Raw genomic sequence first — 20,000 nt, 5'->3', positions numbered from 1 at the left:
AGTGCTGGGGCTATTCTTCCTGGGGTCCATAACACATAAAATACAGTTACAGACGTATACACTCACAACATTTACATGTCATACAGACAATTAAAACAACAATAAAAACCCTTATACACTCATAACATTTACATGACATACAGACCATTAAAACAACAATAAAAACCCTTATACACTCACAACATTTACATGTCATACAGACAATTAAAACAACAGTAAAAACCCTAATCAAATTCATAATACAATATAAAAATACAAAATTATACAATATGTGTGTGGGAGCAATGTGGACACTTGACCCACTCTACAAAGATAGATGATGCTGTGTTTTATAACGTGTTTTCATGTCATGTGTGTGGTGGTGTGACCGGTTAAATGATGCCGTGTCATTAACCCTTCGTTGTTTGCATTCAGGGTCCTCCCGGCCCGGCTGGTCTTCAAGGTCCCATCGGTGCCCCAGGACCTGCTGTGAGTACTGTTCCATTTGAACTGACCCGGGGTCAGGTCGCTCTTTAGATACACGGAAGCTGATCCAATGGGCCGCACCAATGTGCATACTGTTCTCTGTACTGTGGCATCATAGCTTAACACTAGCACAGCCGTGGAGAAAATGCCACTGATTCCTGCCAGGAACGGGTCAGATGACCCGACAGCTTATATGAGAAATATGAGAAAAATAAACAGTGGAAACTATATAATTACCTCTGAATATAAAAATATGAGGTTTACCACAATGAAATGTAGGTTTGAGTGACATAAAAAAAATATATATATTCTAATATTTCTTTATTTTTTTTGGATGGAGGAGCCACACATTGACGGGCAAAGAGCCACATGCGGCTCGCGAGCCACGGGTTGGCCACCCCTGCGCTAGACGCTCGCAAAGTGCTGTGACTTTCGTCTGTTCCAACGGCCCATATGTGGAATAACGTTCTAATTACGTTTTCCTGAAGTCATTTAGAAATTTCAGAAACCGTGCCAGATAAAACGGGTACTTTTAGGAAAAGTCATTGAGTGACAGAGCTGGAGCTCGACCGAGTGACGAGGATACATTTATTGAAAATGCCTCGGGGTCATGTGACCCCTTGTCGGCTGTGCTAGTGTTAACAAGCACGCTAAGATAGCCTCGACGTTCCCTTTGAAGATGACGAGTCGATTCAATTGCGCACGTGTTTGTCCAGTCAAGACATTGTTAGTCGATGATTTGTACCTTGGTTTTTGTCCTGTTCTATCCATTCCTGTTCTATTGCACATTATTGGCAGTTGTCTGGCAATTCTCACAATTGATGAATACGTTTTGGTCTTTGCTTAAAGATGCAGTAGGCCTGAAGGAAAGGAATAAATGGATTATTCAATGTGTCAATGCAACTATCAGTACACCGAGACTTTATTTAGTCGATGAAGGTCCTTACATATATATATATACATATTAGTGTTAGACTCCAAACTAAAGTCCAAAATGTTGTTGTTGTGGTATTTTAATTGAATGCTACACGTTTCACGCACTTGCCAGCGACCAAGCTGAGCTACTGTATACCTACAGTTAGCAGCCCACTAAGCTAACCAGCTAGCCAGATACAATGACTTCATAATAGTCATTATGCAAAGCTGGCAGTGTGTAGATTTAATGCACCTGGTTCATTGCTCCCAATAGTGTTTAGCTAACGTTGCTTAATTGCTCCCTTCTTATTACTGAAAGTATGGAAAGGACCCAGGAGATGCCTAGTGAAGAAGATGCATACCGCATGATTTAGTATTCAACAGTTAGATAATGGAGCCATATTGAATAATATGATGTTATAATACATAATATGATGCTAATAATATGGTGATGATATGTGTGTGTGTGTGTGTGTGTGTCCGCAGGGAGGCGACGGAGAGCCCGGTCCCAGGGGTCAGCAGGGGATGTTCGGACAGAAGGGAGACGAAGGCGCCAGAGGTTTCCCCGGACCTCCCGGTCCCATCGGTCTGCAGGTCAGTACACAACACACACAAACACATTCAGTAAATGTCTGTTTTGGTGGATATTAGGGGTGGGGGGAAATCGATACGTACTGTAGTAGTATCGATACAGGGACGCCAAGTATCGATATTTAATTATTCAAATTTTTTTTTGTTTTTTTTTGGTATAAGGAAGTTGCATTGTTCATTTCAATGCATGTAATAGTACAGTAGTCCACACACACGCACACATGTGCATTCAGTTAAGTTGGAATATGACTGTAATACAAACAGTTCAGTTTGTCAGGTACATGCAACACAGATTACAGTGTTTACATCTGTCCTGCTTGAGAAAATACCATGTTCTGCAATAAAAATTATTGAAGTGAGATGAACAGACTGAACTTTATTTTATTAGATAAAACATGTTGACAACGTTTTACTTTGCAGTTGAAAAAAGGTAATAAATTAAATTTGATAAAAAAAAAAAAATACTCAGCGTATCGCGATATATTTAGTATCGCGATACTATCGTATCGTGACGCAAGTATCGTGATAGTATCGTATCGTGAGGTCTCTGGCGATTCCCACCCCTAGTGGATATACACCACACGCGGATAGTGTCCGAAATAATAGTTCATACAGTTACCACACAGCAAACATACCTGTTTATTCCCATCCATGCATTACATTGTTTACATTGTCCAACACACATTATTATGCATACATTGTCACAGTTAGATCATATTGTCTCATAACGTTTTTGTACACATTTCCGTTGTTCCAAGTAAAGAAATGTGCAAAACATCAACATTTGCAAAAGAATCACTAGAGCACACTGGTCGTCACGCTGAATGCTTCACAGCTGCACCTCACTCTTTCATTTTCATTCACATGGACCCTCATGTCTGATGCGCTGTCAGAGAGAGGAGAGTGAGATATCTCTCCTAATATCAAGTGCACTGTTCTGCATCGACTGCTATCAAACCACAGACAGCTGCGAGTTTCACAAATGAATATACTGGAATAAGGCCATTGTGAAGGAATGTGTTGCCAACTATTTAGATTCTGGATATCAACACAACACACAGATTATGAAAACATGTTATTTTAGTAAAACACCCCCCCAAGTGCCAGAAATCAACATTTTGAGAAGAACATGATTCTCATTTTTGTGGATTTTGTGGATCTCTGTCAACAAGGCTTCATCAAGGCTTTACTAATTAGCGTGGATACACTCATGAGTAACTGAAATGTTGACTGCCCCCCCCCCATCACCACCCACATACAGTACATGTGAAGCAGCATTAGTACAAGTGTGCTTACGTGCTTTCTGCGCACACACACAAACACACACACACACACACACACACACACACACAATTATGAAAACACACACAACACAGGCATGCACACTCACGGATAGGCATGCACATGCGTAAAAAAATAAATAAAAGAAACAGTGCTCACAAGGTTGTGTGTGTCATTTCAAAAAGTAGTTTCCTTTTTATTCCTATTACTGCAGACACATTGCACTTTCCCTCAGCCCCCTCTCGTCCCCCTGCACACACACGCACGCACGCACGCACACACACACACACACACACACACACACACACACACACACACACACACACACACACACACACACACACACACACACACACACACACACACACACACACACACACACACACACACACACACACACACACACACACACACACACACACACACACACACACACACACACACACACACACACACACACACACACACACACACACACACACACACGCAGGGGCAGTCATCTAAACCAAAGCCTGTGTGATGTGTTAATTTGCCCCTATGTTCTATTAATTACACTGGGCATGTGTATTGTCCTTTAGTCCTGACCTCCTGATTACTGCTCTCTGCCACCAGACTGCATTCTATTCCGCTCCACTACCGCGGTTAAGAGAAGGCTAGAATGTAATACTTCACAGGTTAACCTCCTGTGTCCCAGTGGTGGTGCTGCAATGGTCTACAAGTCTACAATGGCCGGAGTACAACATTATTTTGGAGCGTTACCTCTTCAAAATAATATTAAACTTTGTATCACAAAGATAGGGTATCCATCCACCATATGTTCAGACCGTGGCTTATGAAGTAACATAGTTATGTCAGAGGATGTGATCATCTGTTGCCTACTTTGAGAGAAATATTGAGAAAAGCAATGCTGATTTATTTTGCACGTAATCTCACAAACATCAAAAGAAAACTTTAAACAAGTTTAGTTTGACAATTATTGAGAGTAAATTAATTTGAATACGGCCATAACAGTGATGTCATCGGGGACATTGAATCCTTGTGTTTGTAATTACAGCTCCATGAAATGATGTAGATGAAAAATAGCAATACCTTGTCTCATAGGGACTGCTGCCTTATCATTTCATTGAGCTGTAATTTACACAACACAAGGATTCAAGTCCCCGATGACATCACTAGTGGCCATGTTCAAACTCTGTTACTCTCAATAACTGGCAAACTAAACGAACGTATGCAAAACAAAAAGAAATAAATCTGCACAATCCGTCGTATATAACGAAACAAAACACACAGCGGTCTGGACGTGAAACGAGCCACGCTGTCTTCTTGGATTCCCAACACAGCCTTTGGAGACGACGGCTCCCGTGTCCCCATGGCTCCTCCCACTGAGTCTGTTCAAAGACGTCTACATCTCTACTGTAGGAGCACAGCTGAGGAACCTTGGGGTCATGCAAAGTGCGCGTCAGCTTCTAAATGTCATCGAGTATAAAATGTAAGGTGGAATATGAATGATGCAAAACATAATGTGGGGTTTGCGGCCACGTACGCTTACGAAGTACGGCAGTCGATCGCGTGAGCTTCGACTTCGATCTTATACAGGCTGCGTATTCTGAGTGTCAACGTGAAGCTTTTCAGGTGGAACGATTTCACACGTGGGATACAATTTTGAACAGCGACGTAACAAAGGCTACTGGTCACTAGGAGCGACGGAGGTGTACTAACACCTGGGAAAGGGTTACAGTAACCGTTTGAACAGCATCTTGTAATTAACCCTTTTTCAAAGCAATCGACCGCCGAAGCTAAACACGTTTACTGCTCGAGTTTTAGGGCCCCTCGTCTCTACGACAGCCTCCCGCGGTTCCCGTAGAGCGGCATCCCATTTTCTGCAAGTTCAGTTCAATCGACTTTTAATTGGGAGTAATTCACTCCCCCATTGCAATTCCATTAATTGCGTCGGACGGCCCGGGCCGTGGTAGCAGGCTACATTTGGCCGTGACGCATAATTAGTGGCTCCGCTAATGATCTCTGACTAAAGGGACCACGGTGCTGATGAGATCTATCACACACACACACACACACGCACGCACGCACGCACGCACGCACGCACGCACGCACGCACGCACGCGCGCACACACACACACACACACACACACACACACACACACACACACACACAGGCAGAAATACACACAGAAATACACACAGAAACGCACAAACACACACGTGGAGAGAAATACACACATTGCAAACACCGACGTGGATGCACACAAGAGGAAAAGCAGTACATACTCATACCTGACACCACGCCCATGCGAGAAATACGCCACTGCAGGATAGCGTGTCAGTGTTATGAGGAGCGGTTACGGTGCGTAAAAAGGCCACGCAGGTATGAAGGTGCGGTTAAGGTGCACTACCAGCAGGGGGCGTTAACCCCAAAACAAAAACAAAGAAAATAAACTCTGCAACCAGGGCTTGAACCAGCAGTCACTGCAGTAATAAGCAAGTGCTTTCACCACTACACCTCCCACACACCCCCACATTACAGTTATGGTTAGGTGTGAGGTTTTAAGGTTGGCTTAACCTTTATGGCTAGTTTATAGAGTTAACCACGGCCATACTAGGGATGCACCGTTCCGACTTTTTTAGTCCCGATACCGATACCGATACCTGGGCTTTGGGTATCGGCCGATACAGAGTACCGATCCGATACCCATTGTTCAATTAATAAACTGTACACACTAAAGGTACACATATCCGTACCGAACCATTTCAGTGTGTACCGGTACCGTACCGAACGGCTGTGTAGTGTACCAAACGAATACAACGGTATGTTAACCACTAACGACCGCCCACCGGGGGCTGTTTTATTTCACAATCTAATATAATATTTTTTTTTTTCTTTTTTTACAAGTCGATTATTAATTTCAATATAGAATATTCGTTGACAGCCCTACAAGTACAATTATTAGTTACTGCACACTACATCACCCCTGAGTGCACTGTACCGAACACCAGTACCGAACCTTGACTTCAAAACCGAGGTACGTACCGTACTGTGGTTTTTGGGTACTGTTACACCCCTACAGTCCATACACATCCACATTCAAGAATAGAATAATGTAGAGCAAGACACAAATGCACAGACGGCACACATGCACATACACTTATAGCACGTAGAGCAGTACACACACACACACGCATGCACACACACACACACACACACACACACACACACACACACACACACACACACACACACACACACACACACACACACACACACACACACACACACACACACACACACACACACACACACACACACACACACACACACACACACACACACACACACACACACACACACACAGCCTGCAAAGGTTCCTGCTTTGCTCCCTGGGGCGTGTGGGTATTTGAGGAAGATAGTTTGAGGTAATGGCAGGTAAATAACAAGCGGAATGAATCCTTTGATGTCCTCACTCTCCACCCCACGCCTCCAGTGACAAACCGCCTTGGCGCCAAGCACATACAATACGTGCACACAGGGTGAGGCCTGGATGTGTACAGTAGCACCATGGCAACAAGAATGGCAGGCGGAGACATGCTACACCCCACGCTACAGCAGAGCAAGGCGGCTAACACTTTGACCTCTTCTCTGCGCCATCAATCTTTGAGTGACGGGAGAAAAAGATTCAATAGTGCCAGGATGACACATCAACATCGATGACATTAACGCGATTACAGACAGATATAGTAGACACCCAGACAGACACACACAGAGACAAGAATTATTGCACTATAGTCCCTTGCGTGTCGTACACAGGTCTATACAGAGGCAGAGATGTCAGAGATCAAAGGCTATAGTGTTTGTTCGTTTTAACATTCAAAGGATCTGTGCGCTCTTTTTTAAATTTTGTTTGTGAAGATGAACAACTGTAAGTTAATTCAGAAAGAGGGTGAATGGACAGAAAAACCACAACCGAGTGGAAATGTTCAAATTTTTCTTCTAAAACTTTAATCGAGGTGCGTTGAGAGGGAGCATACATATTTTATGAGTCTATTAAAGTCTTGGGTGAGTTTTACTTGACTCATCTCAAGTCCTCGCAGGCCTCCTCTGTGCTGCATGGGAACCACCGACCCACGCAAGAGGTATTTTAAAGGGATATTGTGGTATTTGTTTGACCTCATGGAAAGTAATAATAATAATAATAATAATAAACTTTATTTGTATAGCACCTTTCATACAGAAACTGCAGCTCAAAACAACAGAAAAAAGACAGGCATAAAAAACACATCAAGTGCAGACATATAAAATCACAGTTTTTCACATTAGGATCTAACATCCCAACAGGCCACCTTGTTTATGGTTTGATTCAGTTTTAAATAGACAATAATAAAGAGAGTAAGATAAAAAAAATAGACAGAGTAAAATAGTGCAATAGTGCAGTGCAATAAAATAATAGAATAGAATAGATCAAATAAAATAGTTCTGGATTACTGTTCAACAGTTCAAAGTAGCTTAATTAGCTGGTTTGTTTTTAGGATCTTTGCTCCTTTTTCTTTTCCCTCTTCGTCAAATTGAAAGAGGATAATACTACTTTTTTCTTCTTTTTTTTAAGAGTAGAACTCAAGAATAGATCTTTGTTTGAATTATACAAAATATATTTTAGTATAGATTTTCGGCCAGAGCTAAACGCAAAGCTATACTGTAGCGTGTAACTTTGGATCACTTTGGATCAGACTACCACTATACCCTACAGTACGTATTCTAGTTGATTATTTCTTTCTTTTCGTAGTAACACAGAAAGAGAGAGGAAAGCGTCCCCAATTATTTTATTAATGATGATATCGAGTTCAGAAGTGAGGAAGTGCAGTGAGTCCAACAACACAGACTACGACTACATCAAGTCATCGAGGAGGAGATTTAAAATAAACGCTCCAAGACACAAAGCTAAAGAAAATGGACAACAACACTCGCACTGAATCAAGGAAACTTGTAGGGGAGTTGAAGAGACAGGAAAAGGAGAGGTTGTCCCATGTGTCGTGCCATTTTTATTCTGCTTACTTTTTAGTGAGAGGCGGAATAGAGTCAATCTGTTCAATGTCTCTGTTTAGTAGGTTAGCTGGCATTATCTTCATTCAAGGAGGTCTTGAAATGTTTGGCACCTTTATTCCATGTATTAATATCACTTAGATTGTTTGTTATGGCATCGACCAAGGTTTGCTCCCCTTGTTTCTTGGGCAGTAATTCATAGGTTCTCGCGAATAACTTTGTCTCATTAAAGGTCTCTTTTATGAGACGCACACGGGCACTTTGCACATAGCTTTAAATAATTAATTCATGCTTGATTTAAGTGATTATTTTCCCCTCGTTGTGGATTGCAAATCCTTTTAGCATTTGCATGGCCATGTGCCCGCATAATATATTCAGCAATCAACAGCTAAGTATGTTAGCTGTCCAATTACATCTCAAGCAGCATTGCAGAAGCAGCTGTTAGCGAGTGCATTGAACAACAACAACAAATCTAAATGACTTAAGGGCAATGTTGTTCATTCATACAGCAACACCTCCAGTGCGTGTAATGTGGACAGTAATTATATTTGCACTTTATTATACTTTCTCTTCCTGTTTCTGTTCTTAGGGTCTTCCCGGGCCCTCGGGCGAGAAGGGCGAGAACGGTGATGTTGGCCCCATGGTGAGAATCCCATTTGTTTGTCTTTCATTTATTTATTTATTTCGACAATGCTCAAGAGGTTGTTTCAAATTAGAGTCAGTCAATATGAACTCAAGAGGAATTTGCATGTTTACAAAAACAAAGATTAGAATAAATGCAATCAGTTAAAGGACACTACATAGATTACACTTTGTGTGCACATACATTCTTGTTTGGGACATTTGAGTACCGGTATATATAATATACATATATGTAAAAATACATATACAATTTCAGTGTATACATTTAAAGGGATCTGTACAAAATAATGAATGTAAAAAGTGTAATAAGCTAAGGCTTCAGTCTACACCTTTTCGGTCAGTAACTTGCTTTGATTTGTCACTGTTATATAATTTATATACAGTGTAATAATAATAATATTATTATTTATTTATATGTGAGTTGTATAATAAATATAATAATATATATACCAAAATAAACTAAACTAAACAAACAAAACAAAATAAATGGAACTAAACTAAAAATAACTGTTTACTTCCTGTCTGAGTGTAAAACGTCCTGTTTCCTGTTCTCTCTAGGGTCCACCTGGTCCCCCAGGCCCCAGAGGCCCTCAAGGTCCTAGCGGAGCTGATGTAAGTACAGCACCTTGATGACGATATCTGATGATACCGACGTCATTCACATACATACATACATACATACATACATACATACATACATACATACATACATACATACATACATACATACATACATACATACATACATACATACATACATACATACATACATACATACATACATACATACATACTGTATACACTTACTGTCATCTCATGGATAACAACACACCCTGTGTAGACTGACATCACATTACAGTCATCTCATGGATAACAACACACCCTGTGTAGACTGACATCATTACTGTCATCTCATTGATAACAACACACCCTGTGTAGACTGACATTACATTACTGTCATCTCATTGATAACAACACACCCTGTGTAGACTTTGACATTATATTAAGTCATTGCTCTTGACTTCAACTTAATACCAACAGTATGAGGCTTGCTGATCATTTTCAGTCACATTAATGTTCACTATTGGCTATTGACTATCACCGTCATATTGAAGTTAACAAATCCAGTAATTGTACACATATTATTACGATACGTATTTACAATGAGTCTTTTTGGGAGAGGGGGTTCTGTCCTTGCTGCCTTCTAGTGGTCAGAAAACAATTATTGCAGCTTTAATATGAAGCCAGCTATGTATTTTCTTTAATATCAAGTGTCACCAAACTGGTAAATACAGGCCATTGTAAAGGAAATGGTTCCAAGTGTATTCAGATTCTGCAGTTAGCAATAAGACATTATGAAAGCACAGACATTCTTTTAATATAATATGACACCACCCCCTCCCTGGCCACCCAAACCAATATGACACCCTTAACTGAAGAACATCACTTTATATGTCAATGTGACTTCCTAATGAAAATGATGAGAATATGATGAGACTGTCCCCCCTCTCCCTCCCTCTCTCTCTCTCTCTCTCTCTCTCTCTCTCTCTCTCTCTCTCTCTCTCTCTCTCTCTCTCTCTCTCTCTCTCTCTCTCTCTCTCTCTCTCTCTCTCTCTCTTTCTCTCTCTCTCTCTCTTAATGTGATAATGATATGATGATTCATGTCTTTTCTCTGCCAGGGTGCGCAAGGTCCTCCCGGTGGTGTCGGTGGAATGGGATCCGTGGGCGAGAAGGTGAGAAACGTTTTGCCAACGCGGCGACTTGGTTGTAGTGGTGCCGCTGGTGCCTTACCGCTGCCACCCCAGATGTCATCATCACCACCACACCACATGTTAGCGCCAGGAGCCTGTTCATTCTTTTTTTCCCCCTTGGCGTTCTGAGTTAGCGCTCTGACACTATTTTAATGGCTGTTTTACAATGCTCCCCAATAACATCCCTTCATTTTACTGCCATTTGGCAGACGGCTGTGCCCATCAATACTTAATGTGGTACGTGGCCTCGGCCGCCTCTGAAATCACTCCTGCATATGGAGCAGGGAATATTACCATCAGAGGAACTACAGTCTGTGATATTGGTGCCGACAGTAGAATAATATCATGAAAACCTTTTGTTTTTTTGCTACAATAGAGGACGGCTTCCTGACCTTTTTTTGGGGGCCGTGGCCATACCCCCTTTTCTTGATCCTCCAATCACAACTGCCGCTTCCCTCAGACAAACTATCAGCAAAAGGGTTGAGATATGTTGACTGAGGTCAAATGATCCTTGTTGTAACCCAAGCATTTTAAGTTCAGGTCATAGCGAATGTGCATCTTATCAAGTGTGTGAACGATGTTTCTTTCCGCACGGAAAGCTTCTCTTGTGAGCCAAGGAGCTGCCGAGTGGATCTCGCAGTGGATTCTTTTCCATTTGAATGTGACAATCAGATATTATTGCAGTCATTTTAGATCGATATGGAAGTAATTTTCTGTGGACCCCATTTTCATAATGGGGGTGAACCCACATGGAGTCACGACTCATGACCCCAAGGTGAGATCATTCTTTAAGCATTTTTCTATCACAAAAGTGTCCTTTTCGACCAAATGAACCATTCTGCATTGTCAGTCATTTACCAGTGACTTGAATATGAAATATAAATGATGATACAGTATGTATGACAGCTTCTCAGATAGGTCCCCATAGACAGACAGACAGACAGACAGACAGAGGGTCAGGTCTTGTTAGTCACCATTATTAAGATGGCTCCAAGAGGAAACCGACTTCTCCCTGCTGCGACCTCTCATGCTGGCGAGCACAAGACTCGTAGTTGTAAACCGGATACAGGTTTCATTCAAGGAGAGGAAGCGGAGGTCCTTGCTAGCATGAATGGCACCTGTAACACAGACACACTGACCCACTCTCTCTCTCTCTCTGATGACAGGGCGAGCAAGGAGAGGCTGGCAACCCTGGACCATCTGGAGAGCCAGGAACTGGAGTGAGTAACCGTCTCTCTTTTCAGTAACACAACTCATTGACTGTGCATGGTAAGTTGTAATAATGAGTGAGTTGGCAATTGGATATTCAGATGATCAGATTCTTAAATGCCATATCCCATTTACTGTCAGGTTTTGTGGTCTGTGTTAAGTTCAGTTCCCATGGTCATAATATTCAGTTTGGTCATGTACACATGGATATCACTTGTGAAAATATGAAGACATACAAACACCTTATCCTGTGCTAGATTATAGATAATATTATTTATGATATGAATGTGCATGTGCATGCAATGTGTTTGTCCAATCAGTCCCAGGAAAAACAACACCCCTTAATACATTGGCTAAACCCCCCCCCAACAGGGAAGCAGTGTTTCAACAAAGTGACATTGTGTATCCATCTGACTGGATCTAATTGTGCCTCCCGTCTCACCGTGGCCCCCTCACTGCTCTGTGTCCGCGGGGGGCCCCTGCCAAATTGAGCATCTTCCCAGATGCTCTTAATAAGACATAATTACCAGGAGCATATGCCCACACACCGCTGTGACCCGGGGAACAGCGACCGCCAGCGTCACCGTGACACCACTTAGCGCCCGGAACCCCCGCCGCCTGCACACCGCGGCCTTCAGCGAAGGACAACATGCCTCATGAGTCCACGTTACCCTGCCATGGGGGCTTTTCATGTCCTTTGAAATTATTTCCAAAGGGAAACCTGCGGGCGAGACTGAACATGACCTGACGGGAAGTTTTGAAGATCCATGGAAACGGCGTTCACTTCCCGCGATTTGACTTATTTCAAATTTGACCAATTATTCCCAAACATCCCCATTAGAGAATCGGAATCAGAAAGGTCTTTATTGACAAGTAAGTTTGGTGCAACATTAACAGACAATTAAAGTAGAATATTATAAAATGGAATATACAGTATCAGGTTTTTATTACATTTAGATTAACAAGGTCCCTATTTCATTGCGATTCGATATCAATTGAATTAGGCTTGATGTCATTTGGACAACGGCGTTTCCGTCGTAGTTCAGCAGGAGATTCGGCATGAGACCCCTGTTGTTGTCACCTTCACACGTCCACCAAAACAGGCACGACCCACGCCATTACCCGCGCACACGTCTCACAAAACGTCCCCGCCAGATTGTCCGTGACTGAGCGGGTGAGCGAGTGAGCGAACGATCCCAATTGCATGGATTAAAAGATCGATCTTGGACTTTTTAAGAATCGATTTGATTCGAATAAAAATCCAGACTCAGCTGAGTTCAGGGGCCCAGGTGTTTTTAGGGCCGTGACATGAAATCTAACAGCAGACACCCTGCACTGCCCTCAGTCCCATCGCACTCCAAGGACTTCTCATAGCGAAGAGTTATCCTACTTTACGCTCTGGATCCAATTTCTCTCCCTTTTAGCTCTTTCCGCACACTTTCCGTGTACACACACACACACACACACACACACACACACACACACACACACACACACACACACACACACACACACACACACACACACACACACACACACACACACGCACACACACACACACACACACACACACACACACACACACACACACACACACACACACACACACACACACACACACACACACACACACACACACACACACACACACACACACACACACACACACACACATTCAGCCCGATGATGACCAGAGAAAAGTGCCCTCCTCCCCCTCCTTCTCCAAGTGGTATTGATGTATTGGATTGTTCCCCCTGCCCCACCAGGGACCCAAAGGTGAGAGAGGAGAGAAGGGAGAGTCCGGACCCTCCGGCTCTGCAGGACCAGCCGGTGCCAAAGGACCCTCCGGAGATGACGGTCCCAAGGGTAATCCTGTAAGTCAACCAGCCCCCCCCCCCCCCCCTACTCCCACCTTGTCACAGTCACTCAAGCTGTCCCCCTCTCCCCATTTGCCATTTCACCCATATACCACATTTTAAGAGCTAAAAAGCATTTTTATTGATGGGAGATTATGTTTTATGCCATCCCAGTAATGGATAGTGCGGTAGAGTGCTGAGTGTCTGCGTTGATATACACGTGTCATCAATGCCCCCCGAAGTACCCATGGCATGTCTTCAAAGTGGACGAGCTAAATCCTATACTCTTGAAAAGCATGTTAGAAATAAGAGAAAATGTCTCCTTGAAGTTTGAAGATGTTTCAGTTCACTAAAGTTGACTTTGTTTTCTTGTCTCCTCTCTCATCTATAAGGGGCCTGTTGGATTCCCTGGAGACCCAGGCCCCCCTGGTGAGGCTGGTGTTGCTGTAAGTATATGATTGATTGCTGATGTACCTCGTTGCGCTGCTAAAACCAGCGTGTGCTGAAAAGTTATTGTCTATACGGTCTCTCTATAATAATGTTCAGGGTGCATAATTTGGAGCCAAATATGGGTAAATGTTGTCCACTCTACCAGACACGTTGGGAGGTTGATTACCATTGTCCGGGGAGGGTTGACATTGTAATTCCGCCAGTACACAGAACAAGATAATTTCCCACCCCCTGATCACATTGTATAGATTAGTACGGGGAGATCGTAAGGTGCAGCGCAGTGGTTCTCAACCTTTTTTGTGCAATCTCAAACCCTGCCCTCTTTTCCCAATTTTCCAATCACAACTGTTGCTTCCCTTGTCCAAGGGAAACAGCAGTTCTGATTGGAGGATCAAACCAAAAGGGTTTGAGATAGGTTAACCGATGCACATTAGGTCTCAAAACCCACGTTTGATGAAATATGGTCTCGAGGAATTTCATTGTTGGCTATGAATTTGTATATTTGTAATTGTAACATATATTATAACCAATTCAGACCCTCGTCTGCACCTTTGTTTCCACTGTTTATTTGTCCTCATATTTGTATATTCAGATTGAATTATATTTATCTCTTTCTTCTATGACCCTGCCCATACCTGTACCTCCCCTCCCCCATGCTGCTATGACACCCACATTTCCCCCAAAGGGATCAATAAAGGAATATCTTATCTTATCTTATCTTAATTCTATAGCTGTCTTTATTGTAGGTAAGGAGATAGTAGTGGAGAAAGTGAAACCTACTGATCAGAATAGTCTCTCATTTTATTCTCTCGGTGAGTTAACGTCTAGTGAATGAAATAGTGAAATTAAACTATTAAACTAACCCCCTGGAACCCCCAGGGGGTCGCCCGTGTTGAGGACCGCTGGCATAGTGGTCATATATATGCCTCAATCTAACATCGGCACATCTTCTCACGCAGGGTACTGACGGAGGATCGGGAGAGAAGGGAGAGGATGGTGAATCCGGTCAGGCTGTAAGTTCATCCCATAATACATCAGGGAGCGGTGGTACATTATTATGTACACATCTCGCTCAGTGGCTACTGGATCAGTACGTGATGTCATTTAGTTTGTTGTGCTTGAACGGCCCATAATTGCGAGGGTTCCGCCGGCAGTAAGCGGTAAGCATTTAAATAACCTTCGGCGCTCTTGAGTCATTATACCGGCTTATGAGTAGATGGCTTACTTCACAGATTTCATAAAGCATGTTTGGAAATAAAAACGGCGGCACACCGGCTGTTAAACATTTACGAATGCAAATGCAGCTTTCTATCAGCGTTGAAGGAAAAGTTTAAGGAATATAACATTATTTGAAGAATCTTCTTCTTTGTTTTGTTTGTTGGGCCCTGATTGTTTCAGCGGGAGGCCTTCTATCTGGGACTGTTTGGAAGTTATATTAAAGCTTATTAAACGTAACTTCTGTGAAGCCTTGACGCAATTGGAAACTCAGGGGGGAGACAAACACGGATGGGACGGGTTTTGGCGTCACTGAAACACTCAAACTGCTCATCAGAAACCGGGGATACGTTTTGATTAGCGTTTGAGTGTTCCTGTGCTACGCTAGAAACCCATCTCACAGCTGAATGACTGACAATTCCTTTCCCCTCAAAAAAATATGAAGAATTTATTTTCTGCTTCCTCAAATCCCAACGTTTGGTTAAATATTTGCCTATGCAAATGTTGAAACATTGGGCCGTGATTGCATGCAATTAACTCAGTGAAAATTGGATGAAACTGTCTCGGATAGCATACAGTAGGAACCATTTTAGACCCAAACAGACTTTGTTGTTTTTTTCTTTAGTTTTTATTTTTTTCATTCAGTCTCTTTTGATTATGGTCTGTTGAATGTTCCCTAAGATGTCAATACTGTACGTGTTCTCAGTTATTGTCTCGGTTATGATGACTCAGTGCACTGCCTCTTCTGTTGAAATGACTTTAGGCATTTGTTGATACAAAGTATTGTACAAAGTTACAATTTCTACTAAAAGTCTAACTCTGGTTCTCTCCTCTCTCGTCTTCAGGGGCCTCCTGGTCCCTCTGGAGAATCCGGACCCCCAGGACCACCTGGAAAGAGAGTGAGTCTGAAGTCCTCACTGTTTGTTATAATATTTATATCCATATGTGCACTTGTGTGTGTGGCGAGCTCCACACGATGGGTGACAAAACTACTGGAAAAGAGGACACACACACACACACACACACACACACACACACACACACACACACACACACACACACACACACACACACACACACACACACACACACACACACACACACACACACACACACACACACACACACACACACACACACACACACACACACACACACACACACACACACACACACACACACACACACACACACATGCATGCATGCATGCATACACACAAACAAACACACACACACACACACACACATTCAGGTTATTATTTGTCTTCCTACCTGTGCCCATTACTTATAAATAATACAGTAGTATACACAGTTAGTGACTGCTCTTCGTTATTCATAGTATTCCATCACAAGACATGTTGGTAGGCAAACGACAGACTGTGGCCAGTGGCATTGCACCATATTGGTTGGTGTGACACGTCATGAGAATACTGAATAGCTTAGCGACACAAGGCAGCATCACAGTCCCCTCATTGTTATCATTGCACAGCCTATGGCCACATAATTTATGGAATTTGTACGTGTCATATTATACCGTACATTTACACTGCTGGGATTGTATTTCTTGGAAATCCAACACACACGCCAGTACATGGGGGCATTTCAGCAGAGGGCAGGGTAATTTGTTGTTGCCACCCCTGGGGCATGTAGAGGGCCGTCGTCTTACTCCAGGACACCTTGGCTGTTGTGGGGCTTGAACCTGTGACCTTCCTATTACAAGATGATCTCCCTGTCTCCCACAGCGAAAGTCCAACAAACGGTGTAAACCGTATTGACCATAATCACACGCCCACCGGGAACGGAAAGGAATCCCAACTTGAGCGTGACATAAGTAAAATGGCCGGCGTGTGAATATGGTCAATTAGTGCCTCTTAGAAACATTTACAAAGAGAGCACACACACGTCACACACACACACACACACACACATGTTGGTTCTTCATCAAGCCTCGGCGAGCTATCTCCACTGTCTGCGCAGTAACCCCTTCTCACAGGCAGCGGGTCGATCTGTTTCGACGCACGGCGAGGGACGATTTTGTTTCCATTAAAAACACGTGTAGCGTGGGGAGACGGGGAGGGACACGTATAGAAAGGGTCACGGGAAGCGTCCGTCCTCGTCTGTCTGTAAAACGAGTAGAGAGACACTTCAGAGCCACCGCGGAGAGAATTTTTTTTCCCGCTAACTGGCTCAGAACTCCTTTACCTGCTTCAGGTGGTGGTGTCGGGTGGGTAGGGAGGTGGGGGGGGGGGGGGGGGGGGGGGGTGGAAGAGAGAATGAGAGGTGGGGAGAGATACAGTGATTCTGACACTATTGATCTAAGGGGATCCGGGTGACTGACAGCCCTGGGCAACACAAAAACAAAGGCAGGCAGCAACACACCGTGAGGTTGTTAGCTAACGGGAGCAGAGGGAGAGAGAGGGAGCGGAGAAAGATGGCGAGGAGGACGTCGTTATTTTCACACACACACTGGCTTCCCAACGACCTCTCCACCCACCATCACCCCCCCACTAGGGAGAACTAAGGCAGCATACTGTGAACTATTGGATCTGAAAAAAAAATCTCCATTCTAAACACTAAAGCAGTGGGTGAAATGATTAGGGCCTGTACCAGACAATGTTGTTCTACATATCCTATAAAGGTAATCTTGTTTACTGCCCCTACTACGGTGAGAGTTGCGAACGCAGGGAGAGCCGTCACACTTCACCCCCTGCTCGAGGCTCCAGACACGTCTCCTGGGTTACGACCCCACGCCGACAGACAGAACAGACGAGCGTTCGTGGCGTTAAAACTTAATGTTGCCGCGGGCGATCGTTCCCTTTTGTGATTTAGACTCTTGTTTACTCCTTTCGGTATTTGTTTGTCTTAAATGCGTAGAGGAGTGGCAGCGACGGCCCCTCTGGGACACCGTAGTGGGAGACTGTTAAATGAAGTATGTGCCGGAGCTGATGGGCCCGGGTTTCTTTTTTCTTTTTGAACGTGCACGATTCTAGACGAGAGCATTAGCACGTGCATACATTAACATTCCCACTATATATCAGGAAGCCCAGGATCCGTATGAAAACGAGACTGCACTTTCTCCTGCCCTTCAAAAGAGAAATCATGAATCTCAAAGTGACTGATTGACTGCCGCACCTCAAAGAATTGACTCACTGAGCTCTGTCTCGGTGGGGGCGGGGGGTGGGGGGCGAGGGTAACATCATGCATTTTTTAAACCGGGGCCCAATTGCTTTTTTTCTTTTCTTTTTTGCAAGGTTGCCCGATGAAATTGACATTGGGAGTATTTAGCATGGTATCAGCATAGGAGCTTCTGAAGCGGCCGGGGGGATTATGGTCCAGCAAAATGGCTGTTTCATCCCATACAGGGTCTTTAATCGCCTCTGGGAAAGAAAATGAAAGGGAGCCAAAGTGATCCGTGCGACTCTCCCCAGCAGGGGTCTGTCTCTCTCCAACACCTAAATACTCCACAGCCACGGCTGTTCTGCATCAGGGTTTTGTTTATTTATTCATTTCTTCATTCCTTCATTTATTTGTATTTCTGCCGCCTCAGCATCTTGCCGATAGCCATTTCAAACCATAAAAAAAATTATAATAATCTCTCCAGCTCTCTGGCCGGTGTCGAAACCATTTCAGTGAAGCGGCATTTTCTTTTTTTTATATCTTAATGTATTTGTATATTATATCTTTTTTTTATCAACTTTTTCTCCTTCTTTTTCTGTTTTTCTCCCATCCCAATTTAGTCGAGCCGATTCCCCCCTCCCCTGTCTTGATCGTTGCTCGCATGTGCCCCCCACTGGTCGGTCGTAGGGAGGGTTGAAGAATCTATCGCATGTCCCCTCCGATACATGCGGAGTCAGCCAGCCACTTCTTTTCACCTGTTAGCGCGGACTCTCATTTCCCTTCCCCTGCAGGCGCCCTGACCGACCTGTAGGAGTCGCTGTTTACAACGACCAGATTACCACCCATCGACTCCCCTCCCGCTGACTCTGCCAATTGAGTCAGTATGACGGCCGGCCCAAGCCGGAGGCAACGCCGACAGCCGGATTCGATACCGGTGTCTCACGCGTTGGTGACGAGCGCTTAGACCGCTGCGCCACCCAGCCGCCCGGTGTATATTATATCTTTTATACATATTCAATTTTGCTCCTCGGAAAAAAAGGTGGTGTGGAATAACCTATTCACAGCGATCTCATTGGGCTCTCTCAATGGGATTCTAAATTCTGCTCAAGCATTTATTATTATTATTACTTTTTCATCCTTTCACAGAGGTCAGTGATTGGTTTTCCCCAAGTACCCCGTCGCCATAATACGCTTTTCAAATCCTCCTAATGCTACGGAAGCGATAGACCAGCGCTCTGCCAATATCACACTAATGGGAGCAGCATCGCACGCACACGGATGAGGCGGCGCGGGGCAATAAGATGATTCACTAGAAACGGCCCCCGGCGCTCGTCAGGCGCCCCTCCCCCCTCAGTAACAGACACACGTCCGGAGAAGAGGAGCGCTGGCGGGCCGTGGCAGAGCCCTGCTTAGTACGCTGTCAGTCAGTCCACAGCACTTTCTTCTCAGACGGCCGGC

The 20,000-nt window shown here is 43.8% G+C and overlaps 1 protein-coding gene across 1 annotated transcript in view; it reads left to right on the top strand.

The window, feature by feature from the left end:
- col11a1a (collagen, type XI, alpha 1a) overlaps window positions 1–20,000 on the top strand; it is a 118,384-nt gene that overhangs the window by 78,765 nt on the left and 19,619 nt on the right. The window contains 10 exon segments of the mRNA XM_084325885.1: window positions 415–468; window positions 1,867–1,974; window positions 8,892–8,945; window positions 9,503–9,556; window positions 10,624–10,677; window positions 11,862–11,915; window positions 13,671–13,778; window positions 14,153–14,206; window positions 15,170–15,223; window positions 16,271–16,324. Of these exon segments, the coding sequence (XP_084182011.1) occupies window positions 415–468; window positions 1,867–1,974; window positions 8,892–8,945; window positions 9,503–9,556; window positions 10,624–10,677; window positions 11,862–11,915; window positions 13,671–13,778; window positions 14,153–14,206; window positions 15,170–15,223; window positions 16,271–16,324 (648 nt within the window).

Source organism: Notolepis coatsorum (assembly GCF_963971535.1).
Source record: "Notolepis coatsorum genome assembly, chromosome: 12".
In the NCBI taxonomy this organism is placed as follows: Eukaryota; Metazoa; Chordata; class Actinopteri; order Aulopiformes; family Paralepididae; genus Notolepis; species Notolepis coatsorum.
Note: the sequence above shows the minus strand (reverse complement) of the source record. Positions and strands in the feature narration are given on the sequence as shown.